Source organism: Pristiophorus japonicus, chromosome 6 (assembly GCF_044704955.1).
Source record: "Pristiophorus japonicus isolate sPriJap1 chromosome 6, sPriJap1.hap1, whole genome shotgun sequence".
In the NCBI taxonomy this organism is placed as follows: domain Eukaryota; kingdom Metazoa; phylum Chordata; class Chondrichthyes; family Pristiophoridae; genus Pristiophorus; species Pristiophorus japonicus.
The window spans coordinates 8,964,124-8,979,039 of NC_091982.1; the positions used below are offsets into that span (position 1 = coordinate 8,964,124).

At 44.9% G+C, this 14,916-nt stretch overlaps 1 protein-coding gene across 1 annotated transcript in view; it reads right to left on the minus strand.

Annotated features, from left to right (window-relative positions):
• The window catches only part of LOC139265513 (ADP-ribosylation factor-like protein 6), a 289,756-nt gene that overhangs the window by 3,374 nt on the left and 271,466 nt on the right, over positions 1 to 14,916 (minus strand). The window contains exons 5-7 of the mRNA XM_070882529.1: positions 7,354 to 7,448; positions 2,942 to 3,071; positions 608 to 668 (exon numbers count right to left, since the gene is read on the minus strand). Of these exons, the coding sequence (XP_070738630.1) occupies positions 608 to 668; positions 2,942 to 3,071; positions 7,354 to 7,448 (286 nt within the window). The remainder of the gene's footprint in view (positions 1 to 607; positions 669 to 2,941; positions 3,072 to 7,353; positions 7,449 to 14,916) is intronic.

Below are 14,916 nucleotides of genomic sequence, written 5' to 3' on the forward strand. Positions count from 1 at the left end.
ACTGATACCCCTTCCACCTGCCCAGCTTCATTCCCTAAAACTAAGTCCAGAACCGCCCCCTCCCTTGTTGGGCTTGCTACATACTGGCTAAAAAAGTTCTCCTGAATGCATTTTGGAATTCTGCACCCTTTATACCTTTCACACTACTTCTATCCCAGTTATTAGGGTAGTTGAAATCCCCTACTAGTACTGCCCTATAGCTTTTGCACTTCTCAGAAATTTGACGACATATTTGCTCTTCTATCACCCTCTGAATATTTGGGGGTCTATCATACACTCCCAGCAGTGTGTTCGCCCATTTTTTGTTCTTCAATTCAACCCATGTGGCCTCATTTGATGATCCTTCTAACATATCATTCCTCCTCACAGCTATAATTGCTTCTTTAATTAATACTGCAACCCACTCCTTTTTTAATCCCCCTCTCTATCCCACCTGAAAATCCTGTAACCAGCATTGCCATACCTGCCCTTCTTTCAGCCCAACCACCCATTCGTAAGTTACCTTGTTTTCTCTTTTCAACTTTGGTGGTATCTTGCATGATCGACATTAGCCCCCCCACCTTGGGTTTATCAATTATATACATTAGAATAACTCTTGCTGCAGTACCTGTTTTAGAACAAACTGTTTAATTGCTCCAGTATAATTCAGTGCTTTGAAATGTGGGTTGCTAAATGTAGATCATAAGTTAAGCATTTTGAATCACAAATGACTTTATCCACAGCGGTGTCTGAATTTTAAGATGATGCATTTAGTATATACCTAAATTATTTACTCGAGTAGTGAGATATTGTATTCTGACATAGGTGACTGCGTACAATTGACAAGTCAAAATGATCGCATTCAATCAAACCACGGTAAAATTCACATATGAATTTGAAGTGTTGTTATTTTCTGTCCATTCATATCTAAATTCTCCACATGCCATGCACTAGAACACATCCAAGAAATGCTTCCCCTCTCCCAGATCTGTTTCTCTAGCGACTGCGAGGTCTACAGGAGGAGTAGCATTAGTGCATCCTCTCCATTTATCAGAGGCTTGCTCACATGCCTTTTCTCAAACCAATTATCATGCTTGATTTGACAGTAGATGTGAATAAAACTGTTGGAATCAGTGGTTCACAAACATTTTTTGGGTGGCCCCACCAAAGCACTCAGTCTCATGCCCTTATAAATATGTATTAATAAATGCTAAAAATCATCTTGCTACCTCCTCTACTGCTATTCCCCACTCTCTACACCCCCATTTTTTTCTTCACTTGTTCCACTAATCGCTCCTTAATTTTCACTTTTTCTTGTCCTATTTCACTTCAATGGCAGTTTTCTTTTGTCTCTGCTGCCACAATATTTGAGCTGTTGGGTGGGGAAACTGCAGAGACCAACATCGTTAAGATGAGGGAACCATACAGGTCTCTCAATCAGTACAAGTGGGTCTTTAAAAGCAAACTGCAAAAATAGAATGCCGCTCATGCTAACTTTTGGCCAGGACTTTCCCAACCATCTCAAGCGATGGTTGCACAATGCTTTTCTCTCTTTCACTCTCGAGGAAGCCAACCTTTGCTCGGGTATGAATCAACGGCTGTCAGCAGTTTTTAGTACCTCACCAAAGTCGCCACTCTTCATGTGAGCTTGACAATGAGGGTAAACATGTTATTTGAATGTGGGTGCCATCATAGCAGAATGCTATACAGTTTTCACCCAACCCCCATATGCACTTTCCAGAAGTTGTCACTGAATAGTGTTCAGAACATGGGAACATTCAGTCCTATTTGAGCCTGTACTGCCATTCTCTTAGATGATGGTTGATCTATACCTCAACTGCATTTAACTGCTTTTTCTCCCTTGCCCAACAAAAACACTATCAATCTATGTATTGAAAATTACAACTGACTTAGCGTCCACCACCCTTTGCAGAGAGAATTCCAGATTTCCATGTTCCTTAATGTAAAGAAATGTTTCCCAATTTCACTAACTGGCCAGGCTCTAATGCCCCCTTGTTCTGGTTTCCCCCACCAGAGGAAAAAGTTTCTCTGTACCTACCCTAACGAATCCCTTTATTATTTTTAATACTTTGATTAGATCAACTTTTAACCGTCTGAACTCAAGGGAATACAAACCAAGATTATGCAACCTGTCCCCTCGGTATCATTCTGGTGGAATTGCATTGTACTCCCTTCAAGACCAACATATCTTTCATGAGACAAGGACCCAAAACTGAATGCAGCACTCCATATGGGGTCTGACCCAGGCTTTGTACAACTGAGAGACTGTAGAGCGATGTGATCGGGGCCCAGGAGAGGCGAGAGTTTGGGGCCCGGAGAGGCGTGGGCCCGGGGCAACACGGGCCAGCCCACACTGTGATATGTGTGCGCACTTAGTCCATGCAGCAGAGCTGGTCTCCAGTCATCTTGGTTAATCCTTGCCACTGGACCAAGGCCTAGCTCTGTCAAGCCCATGTGGTGGCTGGTGTGTAACAGCCAGCACACGTTAAAATAATCCACATGCAGGCATCTTCCACCCTTCAATATGTAGCTCAGGACTGGAATATCAGGTCCTTCATTGAAACACCTGTGAACTCATCCCTTTTTGGTGTGGAAGCAATTCATCCTCGATATGAGGGACCGCCTACAAACGAACGAACAAACAACTGAGGCATCACTTCTGTATTCCAATCCTCTTATGAAAGCCAACATTCCTTCAGTCTTTTTGTTGGCTTCAGGTACAGGAGCCCAGGTTGATTTTTTTTTCCTTACCATAGCACAAGGATGACAAGTCCAACTATAGCAACCCAAATGTGACCTAGCAGAGGTCAGCTAACCCAGTCAGCTAACACCAGGCTTTTGTGAGTGAAGATCAGTAACATCGATCAACACACCAAATAATCAGTTACTCGCATCTACCAAACCCAACTACGTGATATCTTTCTGCCATCCATTCACCTACCACATGTGCCAAGGTTTGTCCTTGATGTTATCAAGTCCCATCATATGGGACACCATAACCGATGACAAAGCATCTTTCAGGTCCATTTTATTTGCAAAAAAGAGAATAGGGATTCGTCTGTGCTTGACATCTGCAAGTACAAACATAGTATTTATTATGTTTTTAGATGCTCTGATAATGACTCCACGAGGCAATGTGTTATACTTGAACTGTAGTGACCTTAGTCCTTTATTGATAACTCCAGAGTGAGGATCACACATGGTGGCCTGTCTTTTATACTAGGCCAGTCACACCTGTACAGGTAACCTACAAGTCTCCCACTGCAGTGCCCCCTGGTGGTACATCATATGTAATGTCACCAGCAGTAAACATGCAGGATACATGACATCACTCACCCCCAAGACCCAAGTGCAAATTGCCTTCCCGCATTGACTGTGCTCTGGGCTTAGCTCTATCTGGTTGACCCCTGGAGTGTCATTTCCATCTTGGGTGAGTGGGTGGTGTTTCGTTGGCAGTAGGGGTGCTGGTGGTTTCTGTTTGTACATCCATGGCCATTCCATTCTCTCCCCCCACCCGCCCCCCCTACAGATTATGCCAGTGGCTCATTACATTCATCCACATTCAAGTCCCAAAAGGAAAGAGTTGCATTTGCAGCATCACATTCATGGTTCCGATGTGAGGCAAGTACCTTAGACTGGTGAGGTACATATTTGATATACACTTGGAGTCAGAGCTGGGATCAGCACTGGTGCATGAGGACAAACTAGTGCCAGAGCTGCTGGATGGTGTCCAGGTAGTCTGGTGGGTGGCGCAGTGCCCAGTGCTGGCAGTGGGAACCCGTTTGGTTCAAGTTGCCAGCTCTCGGGGCTTTTGCCATTGCTCCTAGCATTGGGAAGGTTCACAGATGCCTGTGACCTCCCTGTCCTCTCCTTGCCTCCCGGGTTGCTGCTGCTCCCTGAGGGGCAGTCGTCTAGCAGTGCACAGGGAACTGCTGACTCGCTTGCCTGGGTGTTAATTGGTTTGGGATTCTGGCTGGTCCCGGTCCCATTTGGGAGAAACGTTGTGGGTGATCCTTCATTCCCGGGTATGGCCTTGGTGGTGATAGGGTCTGGCAGCTGCGTCTTAGCGCAGTTTGCTCTTTCAGGCTCGTGGTGGTTGGTGCCATCGGATGCCTGAGAGGTGGAGCTGATCAGGGGCAGGATATCAACACCGATGCCATTGCCCTCCTGAGATCGCTTGCTCTGCAGCTTGTAAGTACTGGCTGCTTGTGGCAACACCCCATGGTGCATAACTCTGGTCCCAGGGACGCAGGCTACTACATTGGGTAGCTCGCTGGACCTGTGTACTCTCGATGGGTATCTTCCCACTGCATTGACTGAATGCAGTTGAAATCCTTCAATCGCACAACGTTTCGTTACTCATGGTAAATAACCTGTAGCTCCTATCGCGATCGCGCGACTTTTCTTGGCTTATTGCATGTACACAACTCTGATCATCAATTACACGTTTTACATCTAACTCACAGTTGCTATTACATTGATTGAGACTGTGGAACTGTCCCTTTAAGTGTGGTGGGTTGCTGGCCTCCTTTAAGAGAGCCTTGCTTTCTTTACCCCAATCCTCTTCTCCGTTTGGTGCCATGTGTTGCTCCATCAGCGCTGCACCTCGTGGTCTGGCCGCCATCTTTCCTCCATCCACGATGTCGACTGCAGTGATCCTCTTCTCCTCGGGTTCTGCCACCGAAGCTGGGAAGTCGCCTCTGGATCCGATTTTATTCCTCCGGAGTACTGCCACTGGAGCCTGGAAGGTGTGTTTGGGTCGTCTCAGCTGGATCATCTCCACGCAGTCGTGCTGAATGGTCTGTGCCTCGGGTGCTGTGCTGGTCTGCTCTCTGGTGCCGGATCCAACCTCAGGTAAGGGTTTGCTTTGCCTCTGAGCGCGGGGGACATCGATCGCTGGAGGGATGAAATCTTCCCAACTCCAATGGACCTTCTCCATCCACCTTCTTCCGAGTAGCGTGGTCCATCACCTGCAACAATCCACAGTGGTAACTTGTGCACCGTGTCATCATGGAGTACCTTTACATCCACACTAACAACGACTGGGTTAAGTTCATTGGTGTAGGTGCGCAGCTTTGCCTGAACCGGGACCAACTTGGGTCGTTCAGTTTGATTGTCCCATAGCCTCTCAAAGGCTTCTTGATTCATTACTGACTGGCTCTCCCCCGTGTCCACTTCCATGAAGACTGGAACGCCATTTATCTCGACTTCCATCCTCAACGGGGAACACTCGGTGGTGCAGGTAAACATGTTATATACCTCGTCGTGGGGCTGAGCTGCCTCTCTGAGTATCGTTTCATTATCCACGCTGGATTCATGGCCATCTGCAGACTCTTCATCACCACAGCGAGTCATATTTCTTTTACACATTCGCTGGAGGTGGCCCTTTGTGCTGCAGCCTTTACACACATAGTCTTTAAAGTGGCATTGGTGAGCCCTGTGATTCCCTCCGCAACGCCAGCATGGAGCTACTTGGTTAGTCCCCCTCGGCGGACTCTGAGTTAAGGGACTCGGGGGCCTGTTCTCTCTTCCCTGAGAAGATTCATATTCTACAGTCCAGCCTCTAAAAGGCGCCATTCTAAGTACAGTACTTGCTAGGTTTGAGTCCTGAGGATGAGTCATCTGCCTAGAGCCGCAGGTCGAGGTTATAAATGCCTGGCTCACAGAGATGGCCTTCTGCAGTGTGACTGTGGTATCCGCAGACAGTAGCTTATGAAGGCGGCCCTAATGGCCGATTCCAATAACAAAGATATTCCGCAGCGCTTCGGTGAGGTGATCGCCGAAATCACACGGTGCCGCCAGCAAGTGTTAGCAGAAGAAAAGTGCAGATGAATTAAAAATAAATGCTGTGTTGATATTTGATATATTTGAGAAACAGGATATTGCGCTTTTGATCTCGGCTACATCACTCATAAACTTGTTTTGCATAGAAACTGAAAGAATACTGTCATGTATCCTACATGTTTACTGCTGGTACCATTACATATGATGTACCACCAGTGGGAGACTTGTAGGTTACCTGTACAGGTGTGCCTGGCCTAGTATAAAAGGCAGGTCACCATGTGTGATCCTCACTCTGGAGTTATGAATGAGGTCTGCAGTATATTTCGCGATTTCTTGGCCTTCGGGCCATCAGTGTGTATAAAACCGGTGTCTGGCTGTGAGGATGCTCTCTTTGGGCTTGAGTTGTTCGTGAATCAGTGTTACAAGCTCCTCGTACGTCTTGGTCGTTGTCTTCGCTGGTGCCAGCAAGTCCCTGACGAGGCCATAGATGGTGAGCCCACAGCTGGTTTGCAGGATAGCTCTGCATTTATCAGCCAGTGTGGCCAGATTGTCGCCTGCCAGGTCGTTTGCTGTGAAGAAATGTTCGAGCCTCTCCACAAAGGCGTCCCAATCATCACCATCGGCGAACTGCTGCAACGTACCAAGGGTAGCCATTTTCGCGTGAAGGTCCATAATCTCGTCGCCAATTGTTATGTCTTCAGATGGTCTGATAATGACTCCACGAGACAACGTGTTGTACTTGAACTGTAGTGACCTTAGTCCTTCATTGATAACTCCAGAGTGAGGGTCACACCTGGTGGCCTGCCTTTTATACTAGGCCAGGCACACCTGTACAGGTAACCAACAAGTCTCCCACTGCTGTGCCCTCTGGTGGCACATCATATGTAATGGTACCAGCAGTAAACATGTAGGATACATGACAATATTCTTTCAGTTTCTATGCAAAACAAGTTTATGAGTGATGTAGCCGAGATCAAAAGCGCAATATCCTGTTTCTCAAATATATCAAATATCAACACAGCATTTATTTTTAATTCATCTGCACTTTTCTTCTGCTAACACTTGCTTTTATTAGGGCATGGTCCCATGAGCACCAGGAACTCTTTAATCCTTTGCTCAAGTGGCTATTCACCATGTGCAAATCTAGACAGTGAACAAGTTTCAAGCTGTTCAACCATTGAGGGCACCACCACTGAAGATCTTTTTTTCCACCTGATGGCCACACACATGCACTTGCTAGCAGGGATCACTAGGTTATAGTAATGGCAAATCTCAGCTAGCTCACTGAACACCAAAGCCAAGTGCAGCTAGAGGGAAGGCGAAAAAAAGTCAACAGATCTTCCACCGTGGATTACAATACAGCACTTCTACTAACTGGCAAAAGCCAAAGAACCATCCTCTCAGAGTGCACAAAGCACAGCTCCATATTCTGCCAAGGAGAGGAAACAAAAATAAATTCAAAAGGAAAGTTTGTCATGAATATCTGCACCTTCATCAGAATTCAATTCCTTACACGGGGAGTTCACTGCATTACCTAAAACACACAGCAGACTTTGAGTCATACATTACCTGGATGAATGAGGAAGGCGTTTAATTCTTCTTTAGCCACAACAATCCTCAGCTTGTCCCTACTGTCAATAACAAAAATAATGGCATGGGCATCCCTGCAATTAAAACAAAAGCATGAGGATTCAATTACTATCACTTTTTTTTTTAAATAGGTGAAAGAATTGTAAAAAAATGTCTCCCTTTTTGGTCATAAAACACTCACTTCCCTGATGTTGACAGCTCTGTGAATCGCAAAAGTGTGTCACAGCTTCATGTTGTCACTGGAGCAACAAATGTAATTCGCTGCTTAGTAAAGGTTTCTCATGCTTCAAATGCATACTGCCCAAACCACAAGAATTTAGTGTAGCTTGATTGGTTCGGAGGACACATGACATTTTATTATATCAAGTGGTGCTGCATACGGTCTCTTACAACGATAAACTGTGAAGCCCCCAGGATCCACACAAAGCACTACTTCATTTTGAACTGAAGCTAAACTAAGACTATGCAACCAAAAATTTCTAAGCTTCAAATCCTAAACCCATGAAGAGGAATGAGGGGGGCAGATCATAGTCTGTGTAGATACATATTATTCCAAGAATTATAATGAGTCTACAAGACAGGTAATCTATCCTCCTCTTTCATTTGGTATCCTCCATGCACAGGATTCAGGAAAGGGATGTACAAAGATAACAAAATGCCTGCTGCCCAGACATGATCAAGAATTGACTATGTTTGACCAGTATTGAAAATTACTCCATATGGACATTTTGAAAATATGAAAGAAAAACAAGTAAAGAAAGACTTACATTTATACAGTGCCTTTCATGACCTCAGGATGACCCAAAGCACTTTACAGTCAATGAAGTACTTTTGAAGTGCAGTCACTGTTGTAATGTAGGAAATGGGGCAGTCAATTTGCACACAGTAAGGTCCCACAAACAGCAATGTGATAATGATCAAATAATCTGTTTTAGTGATGTCGATTGAGGGATAAATATTGGACAGGACACCGGGGATAACTCCCCTGCTTTTCTTCGAAGCAGTGCCATGGGGTCTTGTACTTTTACCCGAGAGCAGACAGGGCCTCGAGTTAACGTCTCATCCAAAAGACAACACCTCCGACATGCGGCACTCCCTCAGTCCTGCACTGGAGTGTCAGCCTACATTTTGTGCTCAAGTCTTCTACAGTTACAACTTTATACATGCCAACCTAGAAAACTAGCAAAAGCTGATCAACAGTTTCAGAAAAAGCTGACATAGCCCTCTAAAAAGCTAACAACTCGAAGATAGTCACAAGTAAATGCGTATGGCATGTGAAAGTAATTACATAGGCTTGTGACAAACTTTAGAAAGTGCCAAATTTCCCACATTTGTATTTGAAGAAAAAAAAATATATGAAACCTAAAGGGGAAAATATAAATGCTAAAAGCACAAAATTGATGGTGCATTTCTCAGCTGGCACATAGGCTGTTCTCATTTAAACATTTCTAGATATAAAATTCTGGCTAATTTTAAGTACTTTTATACTTCACAATTGGTTTTTTTTTAAAACACATAAAAAAAGGAAAAAGGATATGACATTTGGATTTCCAACACACCAATTCAGACCATTACTTTCCCAAAAGTTACCTCAACAGTTATCTCCCACATCTACACACCCACCACACCACAGTTCACAAAGGTATTCTAACCCCCAACGCATCCCCTCCCTCTCCAGACCCAGCTCGGAGACAATATCCCATTCAACTTGGCACCTTTTCACAGGAACATCGCCGCTCCAGCTCTCCCAGTTCATACTGGCATTACCTTCCACCCCTCAATTCAAACAAGCATTTTCCCCCTCCCCTGTTCAAGCTATCAATCTCCTTCACCCTATTCAGCTCAAGCTGGCATTCTGCTTATAACTATTGCTCATACATTCATCTTATTGTGCAATAAAGCAGCCGAATGATTTATATCATATTTTAAAAAGGAGGCAGACAAAAAGCAGGAAACTATAGACCAGTTAGCCTAACATCTGTGGTTAGGAAAATGTTGGAGTCCATTATTAAAGAAGTAGTAGCAGGACATTTGGAAAAGCATAATTTAGTCAGGCAGAGTCAGCATGGATTTATGAAGGGGAAGTCATGTTTGACAAATTTGCTGGAATTCTTTGAGGATGTAATGAACAGGGTGGATAAAGGGGAACCAGTGGATGTGGTGTATTTGGACTTCCAAAAGGCATTTGACAAGGTGCCACATAAAAGGTTACTGCACAAGATAAAATTTCACGGGGTTGGGGGTAATATATTAGCATAGATAGAGGATTGGCTAACGAACAGAAAACAGAGAGTCGGGATAAATGGTTCATTCTCGGGTTGGCAGTCAGCAACTAGTGGGGCCATAGGGATCAGTGCTGGGACCCCAATTATTTATCTATATTAACGACTTGAAAGAAGGGACCGAATGTAACGTAGCCAAGTTTGCTGATGATATAAAGATGGGAGGAAAAGCAATGTGTGAGGACACAAAAAATCTGCAAAAGGACATAGACAGTGGGCAAAAATTTGGCAGAGTATAATGTTGGAAAGTGTGAGCTCATGCACTTTGGCAGAAAAAAAATCAAAGAACAAGTTATTATTTAAATGGAGAAAGATTGCAAAATGCTGCAGTACAGCAGGACCTGGGGATACTTGTGCATGAAACACAAAAGGTTAGTATGCAGGTACAACAAGTGATCAGGAAGGCCAATGGAATCTTGGCCTTTATTGCAAAGGTGATGGAATATAAAAGCAGGAAAGCCTTGCTACAGTTATACAGGGTATTGGTGAGGCCACACCTGGAATACGGCATGCAGTTTTGGTTTCCATATTTATGAAAGGATATACATGCTTTGGAGGCAGTTCAGAGAAGGTTCACTAGGTTGATTCCGGAGATGAGGGAGCTGACCTATGAGGAAAGTTTGAGTAGGCTGGGCCTCTACTCATTGGAATTCAGAAGATTGAGAGGTGATCTTATCGAAACGTATAAGATTATGAGGGGGCTTGTCAAGGTGGATGCAGAGAGAACGTTTCCACTGATGGGGAAGACTAGAACTAGGGGGCATAATCTTAGAATAAGGGGCCACTCATTTAAAACTGAGATGAGAAATTTCTTCTCTGAGCGTTGTAAATCTGTGGAATTCGCTGCCTCAGAGAGCTGTGGAAGCTGGGACATTGAATAAATTTAAGACAGAGATAGACAATTTCTTAACCGATAAGGGAATAAGGGGTTATGGGGAGTGGGCAGGGAAGTGGACCTGAGTCTATGATCGGATCAGCCAATATCGTATAAAATGGCGGAACAGGCTCGAGGGGCCGTCTGGCCTACTCCTGCTCCTATTTCTTATGTTCTTATGTTCTTATACCTCACCACATATGATAGTTACTTTGGTCCACCTTTGGAGAGATTAAAGAAATAAATGTGCAAAAGACGGTGATATCTGGCTCAGATCACAAAGGGATTTCACTATTATTTTACCAGATCCCACAAGTAGATACAGGGCAGTGTAAGCCAACTCCCATTAAAGTAAAATGCTTAGACAACTTATGGGAGCGACTGACTCCACTGAACCCAAGAAAGTATCTACAGCATTCCTGAATTTGTAACACCTTCCCAGTTCCTTTCATGTAATGCTGCCATTCTTCTTCATTTCCCTACCCCAAAGCATTGCTCCCAGCTTTGACTCTCTTTCTCCCCATCCCTCCAGCACCACTCCCATCTTAACTCTCCCTTCAATTCCCCTTTTACCTTTCCCCATTGTTGCCATCTATTTCTCTATTCAGTCAGCACCATTTTTTTTGTTTCGTAACATATCACTTTTATACTCAAGGATGTACTTTAGAATACAAATAACCCAGAACAAATACCCGAAATTGGCCGACATGCCGCCCAAAAATGCGATTTTGGTCAAAAAATAGCTACATACCGCCGACATTCCATTTGCTGGAATATTCATCATTGACATACCACCAAACGGTATGCACACCATCCGTCGTGCAGGATTGCCCAAAAAGTCCGATTCTCATTGTAGACCGCCAACATACCACCGGAGCTGCATACCGTCCTGGAAAAGGTGGTTTTATGCGATGTTAAGTGGGCGGGAATGGGCGAGTGCACGGATCTGCCATTTTGGAAATCGGGAACTGTCAGCTAAAGCAGCACCTCTGTATTTCTGAGGTGAACAGTGATTTTACTGTGGCATTTAGAGTGGAAAATATATTTTTGTTACAGAGTAACTTATTAAGATAGAAGGCATTTCAGTTATTTTTTTTCATCGAAAAATATTGTGGAGATTTAAAAAGAATGGGGCCTTATACTATCTCAGCCTGTATTGCTGACAACCTGTCTAACGGAGGAACCAGATGTGAGAAGGTTTATTGAGCAGAGTTATAGGGCCCAAGTTTCCACATGATTTGCGCCTGATTTTTAGGAGCAACTGGTGGAGAACGGACTATCTTAGAAATCGCAATTCTCCACATTTTTTTTTCTGCAGTTCTAGTCAGGTAGAACAGTTCTACTTTGGAACAGAATTTTTTTCTTCAAAAGGAGGCGTGTCCGGCCACTGACGCCTGATTTCAAACCCTAACCGACCGCCCGCCCGAACGCAGCGGGGGGGGGGTGGTGGGAGGGGGGAGGAAGACGTTCCAGACGGCGGGCGGGAAGGAGACAGTGAGAAGGCTGCAGGAAGCCTCAGTGCTGATGTGCTGATGGCAATGTGGTTTTATTAAAAAATGTTCAAAAATTAAACAGCTACAAAGAACTACAAAAATGGCCGAGTGCCAATGTTTCCTTCACACTGAGCATGCGCGAACGCTCCAACGCGCACGCGCAGGGTTGCCGGCAGGAAAAAAACTAATTTAAATAGTACCCGCCCCCTCCCACTTACAAAATCGGCGCGAGTGTAGGCTCCGCCCCCCTGGGCGCCACGCCAAACAGACAAGGAGCTGCAGGGCTTTCCAGAATCGCGAGTTTTTTTTCCGGCGCCGTTTTAGGCGCGAAAAACGGACTCCCAGCTCGGAGGGGCGCCCGTTTTTTATCGTGTGGAAACTTGGGCCCATAGAGCTGTGCTTTGGGACCCTGATGACGATTAGCCCCAAAGTTTGACACTGTACAAGAGTGCTTAAATTCAATTCAAATGTTTATGTAAAAATCTCAAAAATATACAATTTTAAAACTTTTCAAAACTTATAACTATAAAATAACTAACAACTTTAACAAAACTTTTACAACTTTAATAAACTTTTACAAATCAAACTTCAATTATTCAATGAACAAGTGCAACAAAAAGACCCTTTACTGTCCTCGGCCCCGACCTCGACCACGTGCTACACCACCCTTGGGACTATTCCCCCCTTTCTTACTCCCGCCCTTCCCTTTCCCAGTGCCCTGAGCCTGGACCTCCCAGTGCTGGTACCAAGCCAGCGTGCAGCACCCCGAGTGCTGTTGCTGTCGTTGGGGGTCAGACATTGCAGGTGCAATAAATGGGACCTCAGGAGAAGCTCGTGACGTGGAAGGCACGGCTTCAGGACTGGAAGATGATGTCAGCTCCTCACCCTCAGGTGCTATCGACCTGACTACTATGGCATGTGGGTGGTTCCATGCCATGTCCCGATCCCGTCGATTGCCACATGGCTTCGACGGTTCGCTCCATCGCAGTGATCACACACGACATATCCTCCGACTGCCACTCAGATAGAGCCGCAATGTTTGCGGCCAATGTAGTCATGGCCTTTAGCAGCTCTCGCCCTATGTCGGCTGCTATTGCAGATGTCTTCTTCTGCAGAAGTAAAGTAAATCAAAGTTGATTTACCGGCATTGCCTGAAAGCACGAATACCGTAACCTTAAGATATTTATCATCCGTGTGACACGGAACCTACATTTACATGGTACATGGCACATGGGGGAGGTGCATAAATAAAATCATTACTTACTCTTGCTACCCTCACCAGGTCGTTCCACTTCTTATGGCACCTTTCCCCTGTGCGTACCATGGTACTTTTGGAGGACACAGCCTCCCCGATCTCATCACAGGAATGTGGGAAGGGAGGACCTGGAGACAATCACTATCACTAGGGAGGTAGTGCTGGACAGGCTAATGGGACTCAAGGTTAACAAGTCCCCTGGTCCTGATGAAATGCATCCCAGGGTATTAAAAGAGATGGCAGAAGTTATAGTAGATGCATTCGTTATAATTTACCAACATTTTCTGGACTCTGGGGAGGTACCAGCGGATTGGAAAGCAGCTAATGTAACGCCTCTGTTTAAAAAAGGGGGCAGACAAAAGGCAGGTAACTATAGGCCGGTTCGTTTAACATCTGTAGTGGGGAAAATGCTTGAAACTATCATTAAGGAAGAAATAGCGGGACATCTAGATAGGAATAGTGCAATCAAGCAGACGCAGCATGGATTCATGAAGGGGAAATCATGTTTAACTAATTTACTGGAATTCTTTGAGGATATAATGAGCATGGTGGATAGAGGTGTACCGATGGATGTGGTGTATTTAGATTTTCAAAAGGCATTCGATAAGGTGCCACACAAAAGGTTACTGCAGAAGATAAAGGTATGCGGGGTCAGTGGAAATGTATTAGCATGGATAGAGAATTGGCTGGCGAACAGAAAGCAGAGAGTCGGGATAAATGGGTACTTTTCGGGTTGGAAATCGGTGGTTAGTGGTGTGCCACAGGGATCGGTGCTGGGACCACAACTGTTTACAATATACATAGATGACCTGGAAGAGGGGACAGAGTGTAGTGTAACAAAATTTGCAGATGACACAAAGGTTAGTGGGAAAGCGGGTTGTGTAGAGGACACAGAGAGGCTGCAAAGAGATTTAGATAGGTTAAGCGAATGGGCGAAGGTTTGGCAGATGGAATACAATGTTGGAAAGTGTGAGGTCATCCACCTTGGGGGAAAAAAAACAAAAAAGGGAATACTATTTGAATGGGGAGAAATTACAACATGCTGCGGTGCAGAGGGACCTGGGGGTCCTTGTGCATGGATCCCCAAAAGTTAGTTTGCAGGTGCAGCAGGTAATCAGGAAGGCGAATGGAATGTTGGCCTTCATTGCGAGAGGGATAGAGTACAAAAGCAGGGAGGTCCTGCTGCAACTGTATAGGATATTGGTGAGGCCGCACCTGGAGTACTGCGTGCAGTTTTGGTCACCTTACTTAAGGAAGGATATACTGGCTTTGGAGGGGGTACAGAGATGATTCACAAGGCTGATTCCGGAGATGAGGGGGTTACCTTACGATGATAGATTGAGTAGACTGGGTCTTTACTCATTGGAGTTCATAAGGATGAGGGGTGATCTTATAGAAACATTTAAAATCATGAAAGGGATAGACAAGATAGAGGCAGAGAGGTTGTTTCTACTGGTCGGGGAGACTAGAACTAGTGGGCACAGTCTCAAAATACGGGGGAGCCAATTTAAAACCGAGTTGAGAAGGAATTTCTTCTCCCAGAGGGTTATGAATCTGTGGAATTCTCTGCCCAAGAAGCAGTTGAGGCTAGCTCATTGAATGTATTCAAATCACAGATAGATAGATTTTTAACCAATA